At 48.1% G+C, this 21558-nt stretch overlaps 1 protein-coding gene across 10 annotated transcripts; it reads left to right on the top strand.

The window, feature by feature from the left end:
• Nucleotides 1-4393: 4393 nt before the first annotated feature.
• On the top strand, nucleotides 4394-21424 carry CXXC1 (CXXC finger protein 1). 10 transcript variants are annotated; one of them, XM_054460765.2, is made up of 16 exons: nucleotides 15860-16134; nucleotides 16267-16352; nucleotides 16916-17034; nucleotides 17135-17235; nucleotides 17511-17746; nucleotides 17840-18016; nucleotides 18414-18440; nucleotides 18518-18763; nucleotides 18926-19033; nucleotides 19203-19387; nucleotides 19668-19875; nucleotides 19954-20064; nucleotides 20205-20254; nucleotides 20409-20505; nucleotides 20764-20916; nucleotides 21032-21424. In XM_054460765.2, exons 2-16 carry the CDS (start codon nucleotides 16350-16352, stop codon nucleotides 21176-21178), a joined length of 1968 nt encoding a protein of 655 aa, XP_054316740.1. In that variant the 5' UTR covers nucleotides 15860-16134; nucleotides 16267-16349; the 3' UTR covers nucleotides 21179-21424. The 10 variants fall into 10 exon arrangements, with proteins under 10 accessions (XP_054316745.1, XP_054316737.1, XP_054316740.1 ...); XM_054460760.2 differs by having other exon boundaries at nucleotides 18926-19045; XM_054460759.2 differs by having other exon boundaries at nucleotides 15907-16188; nucleotides 18926-19045.
• The last annotated feature ends 134 nt before the right edge of the window (nucleotides 21425-21558 follow it).

Here is a 21558-nt window from a genome sequence, read left to right as displayed (position 1 = left end):
ACCCCAACAAAGGCCTTGGCCCATGGGTTCATCTTTCTCTCTGGCCCCCGGTTGAGCGTATTGTCCCTGCAACCTTCCTACTGGCCCTCATTTTTACTCTTCTCATCTTTGGTGGTGTAAGAAAATGCTTCTGCTATTTCATGGGTTTTGTTGCCTCTGTCCATTCTACTGGCACACTTGAACCTAACTTTTCTCTTGGTCAGAGCTCTCCTAGATTGGCTGTCTTGGTAGAAATAAACTGGACACAGGTCAGACAAGAGCCACAAGGGCATCTGCCAACATAAACAAGTTTCCTGTGAGATGGACACTTGGTCTCAGGTCAGACACTTAGGCATTGGACCATCCACCTGGATAAAAAAGTAGCATGTGAAAGGCACACTGTAAACGTCCATGACCAAATTCCCCAGAGGGGACAGGTGCAGTGCCTCAGGCCTGTAATCTCAGCACTTTGGGAGGCCGAGGTGGGAGGACTGCTTGAGCCCAGGAGCTCAAGACAAGCCTGGGCAACATAGTGAGACCCTGCCTCTAAAAAAAAAAAAAATTCCCTGGACCCCCACTAAGGCAGTATTATGGTTTATGGCCATTCTCCAAAGACAGACCTCAAGACCAAATTAGAGAGGAATACGATGAGATAGTGGTTTCATCTTTCTCGATACACGGCAGCAGTGTTAGACACACAAGAGGGATTTTTGACTTTCAATGTAAGCATAGCTCATACACTGATGCGTAGGGAGGGTTGGCAAAAAGCTCAGAAAATCAAGTGTGAGTTGGGGCCAAGTTGGGAAGGTTTTGTCCACATCTGGGAAAGGTGTCAACAAGGGAGAACCTGAGGTATCTGTGGGACCAAGAGATAGTCTTCTGGGCACAGGTACAGCAATAGAAAGGCTGGTAGAGCCGTCACAGTGTAAATAAGGAAGCTGACATTTCCAGAAATAACTATGGGAGAGCGGATCTAAGAGATATAAACACAGGAAAGACGAATGTTTTAAAAATTCAATTTATGAAGTTCAGGAAAATAGACGACAGGGACCTATTTTTCCTCCAAGACAAGAGGAAAAGATCAAGTCCAACTGTTGTCCCACCAAGAGCCATCTACGTTGTCCCTACTGTCAGACTAAGGGACACACCTAAAGCCGATTAGCAAAGTACTTGTTGGTGCTCAGTAGGTGGTCAGTGACTAGATCTGCTGTACTTTTCAGTCCTATACATGCCAGTGGCCGTCTTACCTGGCAACTAAGTAAAGCACTTCCTGGCGGCAACTTTTATTTGTGTTATTTTACACAATCCATGAAAGGTTTACCATGGTTCTTGTGTTGCTCACTCCTATAAATAACATATGTTCCAAAAAGGAGATCTGGACATCCAAAAAACCAAGATCTGGCCCAAAGATTCTTCCTGATAGGCTAAGGCAGGGGTTTATGCAGTGCTGAGTTACCTTATTAAGGAAGAGTTGTAAATAATCTTAAAATACTATAGTGATTGAAAAAAATCATTGCCTTCCCTCTTCTCTCATTTTCGTTAAAGGAAAATATTTATTCATATGAAAACAGAAGCCTTGACATATGTTGTTCTTTGTAGTGTTACAAATTACTTTTCAAAAAGCAAACCCTTTTATATAAATAAGCAAAAATAAATACATATGTTATAAGTTCATATTGAATTACATCTAATAACATGCTTAAGAACAAAGGTTTTATAGTCATTTTTTTAATCCAAACAAAAACACCGCTGATATCAAACACTAAAAACTATTGCAAACTATTTCAAACGAATTACACAAAAATTATTTTTTTGTCTCTTTGTTTTCACACAATTTCATGGTATGCTTGAGACCAATAGAAGTTGGAACAATTATAGTTTTTTTAAAAACAAAATGGTTTTAAAAATTAAAAAAAAAAAGCAAGGCTAAGACATAACTTGGAAGCCTAGAAAGCATTCTGAAGTTGGAAACATTTGTTTTATCTTCCTAAACCTAAAGAAAGGGTCAGTCAGGGGACACAGCAGGGGGACAAAGTAATATCACGGCATGGGTGACAATTTGACACACAGTGACAATAAATTTTATTCAGCTGTGGTGTGAAAAGTGGTGTCTGGGAAAGAATAGCAATAAACATGCTTCAGCCTCCAGCAGAAGGTCTCCCCCGCTTGTGAACCTGCAAACCTGCTGTCTTCCTCCTATCTCAGCACTCAAGGGCCACAGAGAGTAGAAGGGATAGGGGCTGACTTGAAACCACCTTTGCAAGAATCATAACTGAGAAAATTATGACAGTCAAAGAGATATGACCTAACTGACTTCATCCTGCTTCTAACCTCCAAGCTGTCCTTGTTCATTCCTGGGTGTATGTGGAACTAACTTTGGGAGGAATTTAGATTATAGTTTAGATTTGAAACAAATGCCAAAACAGCTCTTTCCCAAAACAAGCCCCCTTCTTGCCTGGGGACTAGACTGCCTTTGCAGGTCTAACAAATTAGCAACAAGATTAGAAATTACGGTTTAGGAGTCACTGTTGCAAAACCTGAGATCACTGCTTGAGATATTTTTGCAGACCCTACATTCCAGTGTACCAGTTGACACCACCTAGATCGATAAACTGGCTCTTCTGGTCTTGTAACCCGCCCCCCACTCTGCCATGACCCTCCCAATGAACTCAGCACAAGAGAACAGCTTCAACTCCCTGTGATTTCATCTTCGACCTGACCAATCAGCACCTCCCACTTTCTGACCCTCGACCCACCAATTTATCCTTAAAAACCCCATCCCTGAATTTCTGGGGAGATTGATTTGGGTAATAAAATTGCATCTCCCATGCGGTGTGACTGGCCTCATGTCAGACTTTTTTTTTTTTTTTTTCCTTTTTTCTTTGTTTTTTTGAGACAGGGTCTGGCTCTGTGGCCCAGGCTGGAGTGCAGTGGTGCAATCACTGCTCATTGCAGCCTGAATGTCCTGGGATGGAGCAGTCCTCCTGCCTCAGTCCTCCAGGAGCTGGGACTACAGGCCGCACTACCACACCTGGCTAATTTTTATATTTTTGTAGAGATGGGTTTCACCATGTTGCCCAGGCTGGTCTGGAACTCCTGGGCTCAAGGGATTCTCCCAATTCTGCCTCCCTAAGTGCTGGAATTACAGGCATGAGCCACCCCACTGGCCTAAATTGTTTCTTTACTGCAATGCCCTGGTCTTCATTTGTGCAGCATACCCATTGGGAGGTTACAGACTCAGTCAGATAATCGAGGAAAGGGGCTTAGGTCGCCTGCCCCAAGAGCCCCGTGACTCTGGCTCTCAGCTGTGCCACAGCCTCCAGTTGGCTCAAGTGGCAAGTTTCTTAGCCTTGTGCTCCAGGTTGTGTCAAGTTTCATGAGGCCCCTGACATTCTTACTGCTTTCAACCTGTGGCTTCCCCGGGCTGTGCTCCTCGTCCCGCCTGTCCCCAAGTGTGGGCCTGCAGGATCTAGCCATGCGATCTGTCGCCCCCCCTCTCCCCACTACGCCCGATGTGGAGACAAAGGGTCTAGGCCCTCCAGGGCAGGAGCGGCTTGGCCGCGGGCTCCTCCTGCCGCAGATCCAGCTTTCCCTGCGACGGTGAAGGGCCGCGGGGCTCCGCCGAGGGCCACCCGGGGCTGTCGGGCTTCCCGGAATGGTGCGGACTTGGGGACAGCCCGCGCCGTGACCAGTCCCCTAGTGCTCCAGGTGCGCGCCGGCCGCCTGGACGCGGGGTTCTGATCCTCCCAAAAGCGGGTCAGAAGTTGGACGCACTCCACTAGGCCAACCGACCCCACGCAGGGCCCGACTTCTGGGGGCTCCTTGGTAGGATGCAGGGCTCTCATTAGAGTCCCCATGGGGTCCCTCTTGTGGAGACACAGGCAGGAGGGACCCCATGGGGACTCTAATGGCAGCTGAGGGGCACAGCAGGAGCTGCGGGGTCTGCGGGGGGCCAACCGTGGTCGTCGCCCTTTCCCGCCCGCTCCGAGAGGGGCGCTCCTGCCTGCCCACCCCCATTTTAAGCCAGTACGATAAATAGCAAAATAGCAAGGATCTTTCCCTACGAAAGGCCCAACTGTGAGCTCCTGGAGCGCTCCTGGAGGGAGTGGAGATCTAACCAGACCTTTATGACTATTATAAGGCACAAAGAAACGTATAAACTGAAGCTGTATTAAGACCTGCGACTTTTCCAAGAGGAAAGGCGTTAGACGGCCTTTCAGGCAGAACCCGATAAACATCCAGCCAGAGAGACCGAGGTTGTTCTGAGGATCGCGCAGATCCAGCTTCTCAGTGCCAAGAGGAATTGGCTAGTTTCAGCGTCCACGGTTCCCATGGTGACTCTCCTCACTTCCGGCCGGGCGCAAACTCGCCCCTAGCCACCCGCCCTAATACGAGGGTAGCCCGTGACAACCAGAATGCAGTATCCCTAAAGCCTCTGTAGTCACTGCGATTGTGGGATCCTGACTATGTGGCAGCGGCTGCCCGTGCCAGAGGCCCCGAAAATGTGAAGACAGCTTTTTGGCTTTGCAGGGTGTGGCAAGGTGAAGGGTCTCGTACTGCCTCTTGGGGATCGTGGAGCGTTGGGGGTGGGTGTGGAGAAGGAGGCTTGGGGAGGAAGGGAGTTAGTGACCTGGGCCCAAGACCCTAGAGACTTGTCCAGCTGCCCCCAATCCCAGGCCCAACCAGTCCAGCCCTACTGGACTGGCAGTCAGGGCTCACTTTAAGAGGAAAGGGTGACGTCCCATGTTACTAAGTCAGACTTAATATTATTAAGGTGGCAATACTCCTGAAATTCTTCTACACATTCAATGCAACTCTTGTCTCCAAGCTGACTTTTTTGCAAAATTAGACAAGCCGATCCTCAAATTTACATGGAAATTTAAGGGACCCAAAATAGCCAAAATAATATTGAAAAAGAACAAAGTTGGAGGACTCACATTTCCCAGTTTCAAAATTCTACAAAGCCACAGTAATCAAGACATATAGATACTCAGTACTGGCATAAGGATAGACATATAAATCGATAGAATAGAATTGAAAGTCCAGAAATGAACCCTCATATTATGGTCAATTGATTTGATTTTTCCCTCCCTCCCTTCCTTCCTTCCTTCCTTCTTTCCTTCTTTCCTTCCTTCCCTCCCTCCCTCCCTCCCTTTTTTCTTTCTTTTCTTTCTTTCTTTCTTTCTTTCTTTCTTTTTCTTTCCCTCCCTCCCTCCCTCTCTCTCTTTTCTTTCTTCCTTCCTTTCTTTCTTTCTTTCTTTCTTTCCTTCTTTCTTTCTGTCTGTCTCTCTCTCTCTCTCTCTCTTTCTTTTTTTTCTTTTTCTTTTTTGATACAGAGTCTTGCTCTTGCCTGGGGCTGGAGTGCAGGGTGAAGTCACAGCTCACTGCAGCCTCAGCCTCCTAGACTCAAGCAATCCTCCCACCTCAGCAGGCATGTGCCACCACACCTGGCTTTTTTTTTTTTTTTTTTTTTTGGTAGAGATGGGTGTCTCACTTTGTTACCCAGGCTAGTCTCAAACTCCTAGGCTCATGCATTCCTCTCACCTCAGCCTCCCAAAGTGTTGCAATTACAGGCATGAACCACTGCACCCGGCCTGATTTTCTTTTCGTTGTTATTGTGTGTTTTTTCCTGGGGGCGGGGGGTGGGGGGCGGGAGGGACAGGGTCTCACTCTGTCACCCAGGCTGGAGTGCAGTGGCGCAATCATGACTCACTACATCATCAACCTCCTGGCCTCTTCAGCAGCTGGGACTACAGGCATGTGGCACTATACCTGGCTTATTTAAAAAAAAAATTATATGGAGACAGGGTCTTACCATGTTGCTTTGGCTGGTCTGGAACTCCTGGGCTCAATTGATCCTCCTGCCTTGGCCTCCCAAAGTGCTAAGATTACAGGTGTGAGTCACTGCAACTAGCCTGGTCAATTGATTTTCAGCAAAGGTGCCATAACTTTTATTGGGGAAAGAATAGTCAACAAATGTTGCTGGGACAATTGGATACCCACATGCATAAGAATGAAGTTGGACCCCTACCTCACCATACAGAAAACTCGAACCAAAGACCTAAATGTAAAATCTTAAGCTGGGCATGGTGGCTTATGTTTGTAATCCCAGCACTTTGGGAGGCCGAGATGGGCAGATCACTTGAGGTCAGGAGTTCAAGACCAGCCTGGCCAACATAGTGAAACCCCATCTCTACTAAAAATACAAAAATTTGTCAGGCATGGTGGGTGTGTGCCTGTTGTCCCAGCTACTCAGGAGGCTGAGGCATGAGAATCGCTTGAACTTGGGAGGTGGAGTTTGCAGTGAGCTGAGACCATGCCACTGCACTCCAGCCTGGGTGACAGAGTAAGATTCCGTCTCACAAAAAAAAAAAAAAAAAAAAAAAAGGAAATCTTAAGCTATAAAACTCTTAGAAGAAAATATAGAAGTGAATCTTTGTGACCTTGGATTGGGCAATACTTTCTTAGATATGACACCAAAAGCACACGAGACAAAAGAAAAAAATATATATAAATGGGAATCATCAAAATTTAAAATTTGCACTTCAAAGAACACCATCAAGAAAGTGAAGACACAACCCAGAGAATGGGAGAAAATATTTGCAATCATATATCTGATAAAGGACATGTATCCAGAATTTTGTAAAACTATTACAACTGAATAATAAGAACAAATAACACAATGAAAAAAATAGGCAAAGTATTTGGTTAGATAGTTCTCCAAAGAAGATATATAATGGCCAATAAGCACATGAAAAGATGCTGAACATCATTAGCCATCAGGGAAATGCAAATCAAAACGACAGTGAGATACCACTTCCCACCTACTAGCTTGACCGTAATCCAGAAGACAGATTACAAGTATTGGAAAGGATGCGAAGAAATTACAACTTTCATACCTTGCTGGTAGGAATGTAAAATGGTGCAACTATTTTGGAAAACAGTCTGGCAGTTTCTTCAGTCAGTAAAACGTACCATATGACCCAGCAATTACACCCCTAGTTGTATACTTAAGAGAAATGAAAATGTGTGTACACAAGAACTTGTATATGAATGTTCATAGCTGCAAAATCCATAACAGTCATTATGTGGAAACAACCTAAATGTCTATCAGCTGATGTATGAATAAACAAAACATGCTGTTTGTACAATGGAATATTGTTTGGCCATAGTAAGAAATGAAGTATCAATACATGCTACAATGTGAATGAACCTTAAAAACATGCTAAGTGAAAGAAGTCAGTCACAGAAAACCACATATAATATGATTCTATTTATATGAAATATCCAGAATAGGCAAATATACAGAGATAGAAAGATTCGTGGTTGCCTGTGGGGAGGGGCTTGGGGAGTGGTATCTAAATGATGCAGAGTTTCTTTTGGGGGTAGTGAAAAAGTTCTAAAAAATGATTGGGAAGCCTGGTGCATGGCTCAGGCCTGTAATCCCAGCGCTTTCGAAGGCTGAGGCAGGAGGATTGCTCGAGCCAAGGAGATCAAGATCAGCCTAGGCAACATAGCGAGACCCCATCTCTATAAAAAAAATTAATTAAAGGAAAAAGATGATCAGGGCAGTAAATGCACAAGTCTGTGAATATACTAAAACCATTGAAATGTAAACTTTTAATAGGTAAATTGCATAGTATTTGAATTATATCTCAATAAAGCTGTTTTAAGAAAAATACTCAATGCCTTTCACTAGGGTTCGGAAAGATTTATTTTAAATGCATAAATATTGATTGATAGAAGAAAGTGGGTTTTTAAAGAAGGAACCCCTTTTTTTAAGGAAAGGGGTGTGATAGGATTTGAAAGATGAGGAAAGCTAATGCGGGCCCCTAATTCCCCCACCCCACGTCTCTCATAGGCCAGATTTAAAATACACAAATTCCATACCTGGAGAATTATCATTGGGATCTTGAACACTTTTATTCTCCCCTAGACTGCCAGGATAGCTGTCCCCTTGCTATGTGTAGTGTGTGACATGGAAAAGGAGGTTGGCCCAGGCAGGAGACAGTGCCTGAATAGGTGGTTAACCAGCCATGTGTTCCTGGGTTCCTGCTGCTGTAAGTGACTCTTGAGATTTTCCTGAGCCTGCTTGATTTGATTGTAATTGAATTGTGAGAACTTGCTATGCAGAGTTGGTCCTGCAGGCTTGGAAATGGGAACGGTAGGTACCTTCAAGGACAGAAACAGTGAAGGAGGCCTGGGGAATGCTGCATGCTGCAGATTATTGATGGGCCTTCCACAGTACTCCAGACAAAGGCAACTTAAACTGTTGGCCCAAGCACCTCTATTCTGTTGTTCCTTCAGAGGCCACATTAAAAACCTCCCTTTGCACATAGATAATTACAGAGATGGTAATGAAACCAATTCTGTGTTCACAGCACTGCAGGAAACACAACTGTGGATTCAATTCACCTTGTGTGGTTTACTCTTCAAGAGATGCTTAGTTCTTACCTTCAGGGAGTTTATAATTTCATTGAGGAAACAACTTGCTCATATATGAAACCATTGCAGATTAACAAAATTACAGGAGTGTTCTGGTGTCTGTAATGGCAACTTTTGGAAGAGAACACAGGGATAATCAAGAAAAAAAATTATCATGAACACAGACCAGTACCAAAGAGTTTTATAATGCTCCATTTTGTGTATGACAAACCTCAGACTTGCTCTGTCTTCTGTAGGACCAAGGACATCATGATCTGGGGCTAAAAAACCGCAAACTGGAAGCTTCTGCAGGCTATAAAATTCAAGGTGATATTTACAGATGAGCTTTACGATGGATAGAAACTGACCTATCCAGGATAGAAATTGGTTGGTAGGAGTTGGGTAGGAATAAAAAGTAGAAAGAAGAATCTACCACCAAACCAGAGAAGCAAGCCTATTTAATTCTTTTTGCTTTTTTAGAGGAAGTAAGTGGGAAAGGAAGAAGTCAGATTAGAAAACTGGTGCACTTGTTCCTCTCTAGGAACCTGAGTGTGATAAGAAATGTGGGCCAGGTGCAGTGGCTCACACCTGTAATGCCAGCTGTTTGGGAGGCTAAGGCGGACAGATCACCTGAGGTCAGGGGTTCGAGACTAGCCTGGCCAACATGGTGAAACCCCGTCTCTACTAAAAATATAAAAATTAGCTGAGTGTGGTGGTGGGCACCTCTAATCCCAGGTACTCACAAGGCTGAGGCAGGAGAACCGCTTGAACCTGGGAGGCAGAGGTTGTAGTGAGCTGAGATTGCATCACTGCACTCCAGCCTGGGTGACAAAAGTGAGACACTATCTAAAAAAAAAAAAAAAAAAGAAATGTGGATGTTAGGGATGGGGAAGCTGTAGTAGGGAGGGAGCAGATTACAATTAAAGCTACCAAAATGACCTAAATAAGTCCTCCTCATAGATGATATTAAATGACTGGTTCATGACATTTGGCAGTCTTTAAACTTTCAGAGACATCAGCTTGAAAGTATATGAAGAAAAAGGACATTTGTGTCAGGTGTCCTAAGACCATCCTCAGGTTCAATGACTCCCTAGAAGAACACACAGAATACAAAAACACTGCTAAGCTCCCAATTACAGTTTGTTACAGCAAAAGAATACAGATTGAATAAGCAAAAAGGCTCATAGGCTATAGTACAGGAAAGACCATGCTTCCAGTTCTCCTCTCCTAGAGGAGTCATATAAACAGCACTTAATTATCCCAGAAATACTGTTGTGATAACATGAATGAAGTACTGCAAACCAGGGAAGCTCATCCAAGCTTTGGTGTCCAGGGTTTTTATTAGGGGATTGGTTACATGAGTATGGAGGGTGGCATTGCTGACCTTGGTTACTTAGTCTCTGGCCTCTCCAGAGTTCATATTGATACCCTGTGGCCCAAGGTCCCCACCACAAATCACATTGTTATCATAAACTATCTGGTGTGGACCAAGATCCTAGGTAAATATAAACATTCTTTTTTTTTTTTTTTTTTTTTTTTTGAGACAGAGTCTTGCTCTGTCATCCAGGCTGGAGTGCAATGGCGTGATCTGGGCTCACTGCAGCCTCCACCTCCTGAGTTCAAGCAATTCTCCTGCTTCAGCCTCCTGAGTAGGTGGGATTACAGGAGCCCGCCACCACACCCAGCTAATTTTTGTATTTTTAGTAGAGACAGGGTTTACCCATCTTGGCCAGGCTGGTCTTGAACTCCTGACCTCAGGTGATCCACCCACCTTGGCCTACCAAAGTGCTGGGATTACAGATGTGAGCCACTGTGCCCAGCTGAACATTCTTATTAGGCAAGTAATTCTGAGCACTTTAAGGTTATCTCCCAAGAGCCAGTCAAATATCAGATTTTTTTTTCATGTGAAGGTTTGAACAACCAAGGCCTGCTGAGTTAATCTTTTACTGCATGACACTATTTGGAGAGTTCCCATTCTGGACCTAATTCATATGATTCTCTCAGATGTCTTTCTAGGAGGATGTTAATTTTGCCCATTTTTGTAGATGAGAAAAAGTTCTCAAAAAGATTAACTACACTCTACAATGTCAAGTAACTAGTATTGGTAGAGCCTGGAATCAAACTCAAGCTGTAACACTTTGTTCTTGAAGGCATGAACCGTAAAATATACCTCTAAAAACTATGACTTAAGATATTGCAATAGCCACAGAATATTTCAGTGTCATTGAAAACATAAGATAGATATTGAATCCCTTGGTCTTATTTTTCTGGCATGTTTCAGCAAATTCTGCCTGAATTTGTGCCTGAATGGACAACAACCTCATGAGAGACCTACAATAGTTCCTTTCCATTCAGAGTCTGGGTTCTTTCCAGACTAGGGATGCTGCATAGAATGGCCCAGGCTCTACATATATCCCTCCCCCTGGCTACTGCTTTTGCTGATTCTCAAGTCCACTCTCTCTCCTGGGCCAAAGTGGTTTTCAGTACCACCGTCACCCATCCTGGCTCCTCCCTGCTCCTTATTCAATTCACCTGCACTTGAATGACTTCTAGGCTTGGTTCCTGCTCTCACCCTATGTCCATTTGGAGAGTGAGTACCTGCTTTGATTCTTGCCCAAGGTCCAGTCTTGACCCAGTCCCTGCCTCCCACATTCACAAAATGCCAGAAAGATTAGAGGGCTGCAGTCTGTTTTTCATACTGTTTTAGACCATTGTGATATGGCATAGTCACTTCCCAGTTCTAACTCAATGGGACCTAGCCCTCTGCTACACTCTGCTCTCTCCCCACCCTAGCCCTGCCCTACCTAATCCACACTGAGTCTAGGCATCTATAGATACCTTGAGCCCTGATTTTTTTAGCCAATTTTGAGTTTATTTGAATATTATATCAATGTCAGTAAATGAATTTAATAGTCATTATAATAGAATGATTTTCAGACTGGTCCAAAAAACAGAATTCAACTAAACCGAACAGGTGGATATGCTGGACAAAGGGATAATTTACATCCCAGGTGGGATGGAATGGCACGGTGTGAGATTTCATCACAATACTCAGAATGGCATGGTAATTAAAACTTGTGAATTGTTTATTTCTGGAATTTTCTTTCTTTCTTTTTTTTCTTTTTTGAGACAGGATCTTGCTCTGTCATCCAGACTGGAGTTCAGTGATGCAGTCATGGCTCACTGCAGTCTGGACAGCCCGAGCTCAAGCAATCCTCCTGCCTCAGCCTCCTGCATAGCTGGGACCACAGGCACGTGCCACCATGCCCGGCTAAATTTTTTTTTTTTTTTTTTTTGAGACAGAGTCTCGCTCTGTCACCCGGACTGGAGTGCAGTGGCATGATCTCGGCTCACTGCAAGTTCCGCCTCCTGGGTTCATGCCATTCTCCTGCCTCAGCCTCCTGAGTAGCTGGGACTACAGGCGCCCGCCACCATGCCTGGCTACTTTTTTGTATTTGTTAGTAGAGACGGGGTTTCACCGTGTTAGCCAGGATGGTCTCGATCTCCTGACCTCGTGATCCGCCCGCCTCAGCCTCCCAAAGTGCTGGGATTACAGGAGTGAGCCACTGCACCCGGCCTAAATGTTTTATAATTTGTAGAAAAGAGGTCTTGCTATGTTGCCCAGGTTGGTTTCGAACTCCTGGGCTCAAAGGACCCTCCTTCCTCGGCCTCCCAAAGTGCTGGGATTACAGGCATGAACCACTGCGCCCAGCCCTCTTGAATTCTTTACTTAATATTTTCAGACCATGGTTGATCATGGGTAACTAAAACTTCAGAAAGCAAAACTGTGTATATTCCTCAGCGAATGATTCCAGTACTGATTTTGTCTGTGCTTGCTGGCAAATTAGAATTGAAGTGCTAAGCATGGTTTTGTCATTGAATTTCAGATATTTATGTCATCCTTGCTGTTTGCAAGAAGTGTCTGGAAGACATCCGTCCCCCTCCCAGGAATCTTTGGTAGAGTTGGGCTCTCCTTTCCCTTTCCTGTGATCCCCACCTTGTGCTGAGATCCTGTACTTAGTTTCTCATTCTGTGTTGTTTGTTCTCCTGCCTAAGATCCTAATCCTGATTCCTGGTGTCTGATCCCCTGGACTTCTGATCCATTTCCTGAACTCAGGTCCACTGTGACCCTTAGCTTTCAGAATCTGCTCCATTCTGTGCTTGCCTCATGAACTTTTTTATCTAGCTTCTCTCGTCCTGGGGGTTCCCTGAGTCTATGCCCTGATTCCAGCCCACAGCCCAACACTCACAGTAGGAAGATTTTACTATTAATATCAGATCCATTATTACTGGCTGTGTGACCTGGCAAGGGACTTAGGCTCCCTGAGCCTCAATTGCTTTCACTGCAGAGTGGGGACAATAAGGCTTCTGCTCCATTCACCGTATAAGGCAATTAGGATCAGATAAACTATCATGTGCGAAAGTATCTTGCGAACTATCAACCATTAACCAAATAGAAGATTTTTAAAATTATGACTATTACCATCATCATCAAGCTAGACTTATGAAAAATTTACTATTTGACAAAATACTAATCTTTGTTTGCTTCATCATGTCCATACCAGACTGCACACAGATCAAAGTGAGCACCAATAGTGTAAACTGGGAGCTCCTCAAGGGCAGCATTTCAGATGGTGCTGGGGATTTGAGAAAATATGAGAGATGTTTATATTTATTTATTTTATTTATTTATTTATGTTTTAGCCCACAGACAAATGTGGAGATTTTTTTTTATTGTACTTTAAGTTTTAGGGTACATGTGCACAATGTGCAGGTTAGTTACATATGTATACATGTGCCATGCTGGTGTGCTGCACCCATTAACTCGACATTTAGCATTAGGTATATCTCCTAATGCTATCCCTCCCCCCTCCATTTTTATTTCATCCCTTTAAATATGTATTTTATGTGGTTTCTGATTTTTGTACTATATTACTGTGGTAATGTGTAGTATTTATAAAATGGCTGTGAATGCTGACAGTTTTTTACTGACAGGGGTGATGAATTTGCAAGTTTGCACTGGCCGGGCACAGGGGCTCACGCCTGTAATCTCAGCACTTTGGGAAGCCAAAGGGGGGGTGGATCTCTTGAAGTCAGGAGTTCGAGACCAGACTGGCCAACGTGGTGAAACTCCATCTCTACTAAAAATACAAAAATTAGCCGGGTGTGGTGGCACACGCCTGTAATCCCAGCTACTCGGGAGGCTGAGGCAGGAGAACTGTTTGAACCCAGGAGGCGGAGGTTGTAGTGAGCCGAGATTGCCCGCACCACTCCAGCCTAGGTGACAGAGCGAGACTCCGTCTCAACAACAACAACAACAACAACAGAAGTTCGCACTAATCTAATAACCTAATAAGGCTCTGATATAGGAACCTTCATACACTGCTGGTAGAAATATATGCATCAACCATCAAAAGACAAAATTACAACAAATTTAGTTATGGATGTAATGGCTTTTACTTGCAATTCATGAATTGGGGCAGATCCCATTATACAAAATAGAATGAGAGCTTCTCCTGGGAAATAGCAGAGCAGTCAATTTTGTAAGGTGGGAGCAAGGAAAAAGAACAATTTTTTTTTAAAGTTGATTGGTTAACATCAGATTGCTTCAGGTTGCTTTTTTATAAAGGTTAAAGCAAAGGGGATTTTCAAGCTAAACGTGGCTTCTATGGGGATTTAGCTATTATTTTGTCTCTTTCTCCTGATTTCTTGGAAGGTCAGATTAACAATTTAGTTTTGGCTTGGTGGCATGGAACTTCAGCTTGAGTGACTCCATTTTGGTGAGGCCTAGAGCAGGAGCTCTGTCCAAACCAATGGCCTCCTATAAATTTGAACATGTCTTACAATATTTGTAGCCAATTACAAAGTAATTCTACTTTTAGAATTTTATCTCTAAGGAGAGTCAACTAAGAAGAGGCAAGAGACCAAGCTGCAATGCAGGAGTTTATTGGGGCATTAGGAACTGCAATTCAGGAGACACAGATACAGCTCGAAGTCAAATTGTACTCCAAAGATAGGAAGGGGAGAAGGAGTTTTTAAGAAAAAGAAAAAGGAAGCTAAGGGTGATTACACAAGTTCTTTTAAAGAAATTATTATTGGTGGAGGCGGCTGGCTAGCACCAGTCCATAGTTCATTGGTTGCTGTTCAGGAGACGCAACGCTGATGAAATATAGCTGGTTTCCAGGACGGTGTGGTCATTGCAGTTTGGACCAATTCAAGGGTTCCAAGCAAGTTCCTGTTGTGTTTTAATTTTGGTTTGTTTGTTTTCCTTTTTGCAAGTTTGCAGGGAGTCCATAGAATGGCTTCCAGGCGGGCCGGGCGCGGTGGTTCACGCCTGTAATCCCAGCACTTTGGGAGGCCGAGGCGGGCGTATCACCTGAGGTTGGGAGATCCAGACCATCCTGGCCAACACGGTGAAATCCCGTCTCTACTAAACATACAAAAAAATTAGCCGGGAGTGGTGATGCATGCCTGTAATCCCAGCTACTCGGAAGGCTGAGGCAGGATAATCGCTTGAACCCGGGAGGCGGAGGTTGCAGTGAGCTGAGATCGCGCCATTGCACTCCAGCCTGGGCAACAAGAGCGAAACTCCGTCTCAAAAAATAAGTAAATAAATTAAAAAAATAAAAAAAATATAAAAAAAGAAAAATAAAATAAAAATAAAAATAAATAAATAAATAAATAAACAAAAAGTCTGGTTTCCAGGCTCCATATTACAGCTGTTAACCAGAGTGACACCTGGTAGGTATATCACATTTGTATATTTGTAAATTTGTATATCACATTTCACAAGAAATAATCAGGGATGAGCATACAGATCTATGTTTAAGAATGTTCGTTGCAACTTTATTTAGATAATATTTGAAAATGTTCTAAATGCTAAACAATAAAGAAATGGATAAGTAAACTGTGTTTAGGCTTATTGTGCAGCTTATAGAACTAAAATAAGATTTGATATTAGTTTAAGAATTGTTTTTAAATAAAAATAAAATAGAAGCCGAACCGTGCCAAGCCTGGCAGAAGAATGACAAGTGGGAGGAGTAAGAGCCGGAAAGAGTGGTGGCAGGTGAAGTCGGAGACGACAGAGGAACTGGTTTCCTCCGCCCCCCGAGGCACACAGCCTGCCGACGCCCCATTAATACATGTGGAAGGGGAAAGAGACTGAATGGAGGAATGAATACAACTTGATCCAGGTAGTGCTTCGGCAGAGGTCGTTTTACCTGTGAACCTCTCTCCTGACAAGCGGCCAATGTACGGAATCAACCACCAAGATGGCGGCGCCCTTGAAGAATCCGCAATTAGGTCGCCGCCATGTGTCGCCTAGGAACGTACGGAATTCGACCCACGTACGGAATCAGATTCCAAGATGACGGCATCCATGAGGAAGTCACGCAGTAGGTGCAGCCATGTTGCCTGTACGTCGAGGCCGTAAAAGCAGCCGCCGTACGGACTCTACTGACAAGGTGGCGGCGCCCTTGGGAAAGCCACAATGTGAGCGCGGCCATGTTCCCGGCGAACGTATGGATTCGGCCACCATACGGATACGATAATCAAGATGGCGGCGCCTGAGGGGTCTTGGGGGCTCTAGGCCGGCGACCTACTGGTTTGCGGCGGAGACGACGCACGGGGCTTGCGCAACAGGAGTACGCTGCCTGGGAGGCGTGACTAGAAGCGGAAGTAGTTGTGGGCGCCTTTGCAACCGCCTGGGACGCCGCCGAGTAGTCTGTGCAGGTTCGCGGGTTGCTGGCGGGGGTCGTGAGGGAGTGCGCCGGGAGCGGAGATATGGTAAGCACCGGGTCCAGGGAGGGGTTCGGCGGTGGAGGTCGGTCGGTTGGCAACAGTGGGGTCTGTCGGCCGACTCAGGGGTCTGTGGTGAGCCATAACCGGAGTCTGTGGACTGAACGGCGGGAGTCTATGGGCAGAATGATGAACCATCTGGGAGTTCTATGGTGAGCCACGGTGGGGGGCTCCTTAATAGAAGTTTAGTGGGGACTCCGTGTGGCAGTTCCGTGGGAAACCATGATCGGGGGTTCTTTGGGCAGAGGGATAAGGGGATTGTAAGGAGTCACATTGGGTGGTCTGTAGTGAGCCGTGACGAGGAGTCCGTGTCCGGGTATCCGTGGACAGCCGCGACTGGGGGTGGGTGCGGGTGCCAGGTGGGTCTATGAGGTAAACAGGGAGGGGTGCGTGGAGAACCGCGATGGGAAGTCCGCAGTGAGTTACGCGGGGTCTGTGAGGCGCCACGATGGAGGGTCGCCATGACCCATTAGCGAGTGTGGACGCAGGGAGCGGGTGTCGGTGGGTGCGTGATGGGAAGTATGGAGCAGAGTAACAGGATGTCAGAGGAAGGGATGGGGTCAGTGGGGACTGTGATGGAGAGGTCTTTTGGGGGCCCCGATGTGAAATCTGCAGGCAGAGTGGGGATCCCTGCTGACCATGGTGGAGCTGTAATGGGGGGATGAGCCGCCACGGTGGGGGCTGTTTAAGGATCCGTAATGGGGGTGTCCTGCAGGAGGGAGATGGTTCAGACCCAGAGCCTCCAGATGCCGGGGAGGACAGCAAGTCGGAGAATGGGGAGAATGCGCCCATCTACTGCATCTGCCGCAAACCGGACATAAACTGCTTCATGATGTGAGCCCGGGAGAGATGGGCGGGGCTGACACTGGCAGGATGGGGTGAGGCCGATGGGCTGCGCCCCTCACATCTCCACCGCCTGCCCCATCCTCTGCAGCGGGTGTGACAACTGCAATGAGTGGTTCCATGGGGACTGCATCCGGATCACTGAGAAGATGGCCAAGGCCATCCGGGAGTGGTACTGTCGGGAGTGCAGAGGTGAGGGCCATGGATGGACAGGGAAGGCAGGTGGGGCTTCAAGGGAGGAGGAAGAGCCACAATGGGGGGTCATGGGGATTAGTGATACACGTCCGTGGTGAGCTGGAATGGGGGCTCCATTGCAAGTGGTAATAGAAGATCCCACAGGAAGAGGCAGCTCTGCCCTGGACAAAGTAGGTGGGTGGGGCAGTAAGGGAGGGAAGAGGAAGAAAGGTTTTGGGACCATTCAAGCCCTCCAGTGCTCACTCACTTTGGCCCTACTCTCTGCCCCACAGAGAAGGACCCCAAGCTAGAGATTCGCTATCGGCACAAGAAGTCACGGGAGCGGGATGGCAATGAGCGGGACAGCAGTGAGCCCCGGGATGAGGGTGGAGGGCGCAAGAGGCCTGTCCCCGATCCAGACCTGCAGCGCCGGGCAGGGTCAGGGACAGGGGTTGGGGCCATGCTTGCTCGGGGCTCTGCTTCGCCCCACAAATCCTCTCCGCAGCCCTTGGTGGCCACACCCAGCCAGGTGAGTGGCTGCATAAAGTGAGTGGATGTGTAAAGTGGTTCCGTTTCAGCCTTGCCTGGGTCCATGATTTCTGTTTTGGGCCCCCTCCTCCAGCATCACCAGCAGCAACAGCAGATCAAACGGTCAGCCCGCATGTGTGGTGAGTGTGAGGCATGTCGGCGCACTGAGGACTGTGGTCACTGTGACTTCTGTCGGGACATGAAGAAGTTTGGGGGCCCCAACAAGATCCGGCAGAAGTGCCGGCTGCGCCAGTGCCAGCTGCGGGCCCGGGTGAGCATGGACAGAGCTGGGTAGGGTCAAGTGTGGGAGAGCTGGTGGGTCCATGCATGGTTAGTTAAGTCTAGGCATGGATAGGCCAGGTGGGATTGGGCCTGACTGTATCTAGACAGGTGGGAAGGGGCCTGTCATGTCCAGATGAATGGGGCATGACCTGGTATGCTGGGCTGGCAGAACACCCCCACCAACCCTGGGTAGACAGAGTGGGGCCAGGTGTTTCTAAGTGGTCATGCATGTCAGTACAGATCAGGCAGGGCTGAGCATTCCTGGCAATGAGGGCTAGTGGGGAGGTGTGTCTGGGGAGGTAAGGCCAGGCCAGGTGGGTAGGGCTAGGGCAAGGCCACCCTCCATCCACCTGGGGCTGACTTGGGCCTTCCTCCTGCCGGCACAGGAATCGTACAAGTACTTCCCTTCCTCGGTGAGTCCAGCCCCCCAGGGTGGGGCGGGGCATTCGGGCAGGGCGGTCAGGGCCAGTCCTGAGATTCTGCCCCGCAGCTCTCGCCAGTGACGCCCTCAGAGTCCCTGCCAAGGCCCCGCCGGCCACTGCCCACCCAACAGCAGCCACAGCCATCACAGAAGTTAGGGCGCATCCGTGAAGATGAGGGGGCAGTGGCGTCATCAGCAGTCAAGGAGCCTCCTGAGGCTACAGCCACACCTGAGCCACTCTCAGATGAGGACCTACCTCTGGATCCTGACCTGTATCAGGACTTCTGTGCAGGGGCCTTTGATGACCACGGCCTGGTGAGCAGACAGGAGCATCCACTGGTGTAAGGGTGGAGGTTACAGAAGCAGAGAGTATCCCTCATGAGGAGACAGAGGGTATAGAAGGCTGATATGGGACATGAGTAGGTGGTGGGGTTGTCGTGAGTGGGGCAGGTGGGTCAGTGCATGCCCTGCTTGCAGCCCTGGATGAGCGACACAGAAGAGTCCCCATTCCTGGACCCCGCGCTGCGGAAGAGGGCAGTGAAAGTGAAGCATGTGAAGCGTCGGGAGAAGAAGTCTGAGAAGAAGGTGATGGAGAGGGTAAAATGGATGTGGAAAGGCAGAGGGTGGGGTTGAGGGAGAGGCAGAAGTCAGAGGCTGAATGGGGCAAGAGCCAGAAAGGGCTAGAATGGAGCAGGGGTCTGGGGTCTGGGGCTGACTTTGACTCCACCCTGACCTGACTTGTCTTGCTCAACAGAAGGAGGAGCGATACAAGCGGCATCGGCAGAAGCAGAAGCACAAGGATAAATGGAAACACCCAGAGAGGGCTGATGCCAAGGACCCTGCGTCGCTGCCCCAGTGCCTGGGGCCCGGCTGTGTGCGCCCCGCCCAGCCCAGCTCCAAGTATTGCTCAGATGATTGTGGCATGAAGCTGGCAGCCAAGTGAGTCATTCCTGAGGGGTTCAAGGGAGTCAGGAAGTGCATGGTAGGGCCTCACCACAACCTTCTGTATGTCTACCAGTCAATCAGCTATCCACCATTCAGTCACCAAACAGCCACTACCCACTCACCTATCCACCTACCCACCCACCTGCCCGTGTGTCCATCCAGCCACCATTCCGCCAGTCACCTATTTACTTCTCCTTTTGCTATTTGCATCTATTTTGCCATTCTCACTTACTGATCACCTCACTCATTCTGTTGCTTGCTACCTTTCCTGCAGCCGCATCTACGAGATCCTCCCCCAGCGCATCCAGCAGTGGCAGCAGAGCCCTTGCATTGCTGAAGAGCACGGCAAGAAGCTGCTCGAACGCATTCGCCGAGAGCAGCAGAGTGCCCGCACTCGCCTTCAGGAAATGGAACGCCGATTCCATGAGCTTGAGGCCATCATTCTACGTGCCAAGCAGCAGGCTGTGCGCGAGGATGAGGAGGTGAGCAAGCAGGGGTGCAGCAGGGCAGGGCCAGTACTTTGTCCTTCCCAGCCTTATTGTTCCTTCCATTCCATGCAGAGTAACGAGGGTGACAGTGATGACACAGACCTGCAGATCTTCTGTGTTTCCTGTGGGCACCCCATCAACCCACGTGTTGCTTTGCGCCACATGGAGCGCTGCTACGCCAAGGTTGGGGTGTCAGACTGAGGGGGCGGACCATGTGGGAACATCGGTGGGCCAGTGGGGGACAGATTTGTTGTCTGGGTGGTGTCTTGGGAGGGCATGCAGTGCACATCCACAGTTCCCTCCATTTGTGCTCATCCCTCCAGTATGAGAGCCAGACGTCCTTTGGGTCCATGTACCCCACACGCATTGAAGGGTAAGTGAGGGTGCCACGCAGAGTGAGAGGTGGGGGGTTAAGGTGGGGGTCAGAAGTGGGATGTGTGTGGAGCTGGGGCAGGATACGGGCACTGGCCAGGACAGGTGGACCTCCCTTCCCTCCCTCTACTACCGTCTGTACTCCAAATCCCCAGGGCCACACGACTCTTCTGTGATGTGTATAATCCTCAGAGCAAAACATACTGTAAGCGGCTCCAGGTGCTGTGCCCCGAGCACTCACGGGACCCCAAAGTAAGGTTTTCCCTCAGCTCCTCCCATTTTGCCCCTCCTCCCTGCCTCGCTGTCCCACATTCATCCCTTCCTTCCTCACCTCACCTTTCCTTCACTTTTTCCTCTCAGCTTCCCTGCTGCTTCACCCTCCATTCCTCCTTTTCCATGCCTCCCCACCGTTCCCTGAACCCTCCATTCTTTTCCTTCTCCCTCCTTGAGCCCCCATTCCTATTCTTCCTTATCACCGCTATTCATCCCCCCAACCCGGCCTCCTTGCAGGTGCCAGCTGACGAGGTATGCGGGTGCCCCCTTGTACGTGATGTCTTTGAGCTCACGGGTGACTTCTGCCGCCTGCCCAAGCGCCAGTGCAATCGCCATTACTGCTGGGAGAAGCTGCGGCGTGCGGAAGTGGACTTGGAGCGCGTGCGTGTGGTAGGTTTCTTTGCGGTTTCGGTGCTGCATGTGGTAGGTTTCCATGTCGGACGTGGCCGAGGGCAGGCGGGGCTGCAGGTGTTCCTGCTTAGGACTCCTGCCGCTCCCTTGGCAGTGGTACAAGCTGGACGAGCTGTTTGAGCAGGAGCGCAATGTGCGCACAGCCATGACAAACCGCGCGGGATTGCTGGCCCTGATGCTGCACCAGACGATCCAGCACGATCCCCTCACTACCGACCTGCGCTCCAGTGCCGACCGCTAAGCCTCCTGGCCCGGACCCCTCACACCCTGCATTCCAGATGGGGGAGCCGCCCGGTGCCCGTGTGTCCGTTCCTCCACTCATCTGTTTCTCCGGTTCTCCCTGTGCCCATCCACCGGTTGACCGCCCATCTCCCTTTATCAGAGGGTCTGTCCCCGTCGACATGTTCAGTGCCTGGTGGGGCTGTGGAGTCCACTCATCCTTGTCTCCTCTCCCTGGGTTTTGTTAATAAAATTTTGAAGAAACCAAGGAAGCTGTCTCCACATTGCTGCGGTTGCAACTGTTCCAGACTTCTGGATAAGATGGGGGGGGCCTGCACCCCGGGAGAGCCCAGGGGCCCACATTCCCAGCCTCCCACGGGCAGAGGGTCTACGCAGCGCGCA

This window comes from Pongo pygmaeus, chromosome 17 (assembly GCF_028885625.2).
Source record: "Pongo pygmaeus isolate AG05252 chromosome 17, NHGRI_mPonPyg2-v2.0_pri, whole genome shotgun sequence".
In the NCBI taxonomy this organism is placed as follows: Eukaryota; Metazoa; Chordata; class Mammalia; order Primates; family Hominidae; genus Pongo; species Pongo pygmaeus.
Note: the sequence above shows the minus strand (reverse complement) of the source record. Positions and strands in the feature narration are given on the sequence as shown.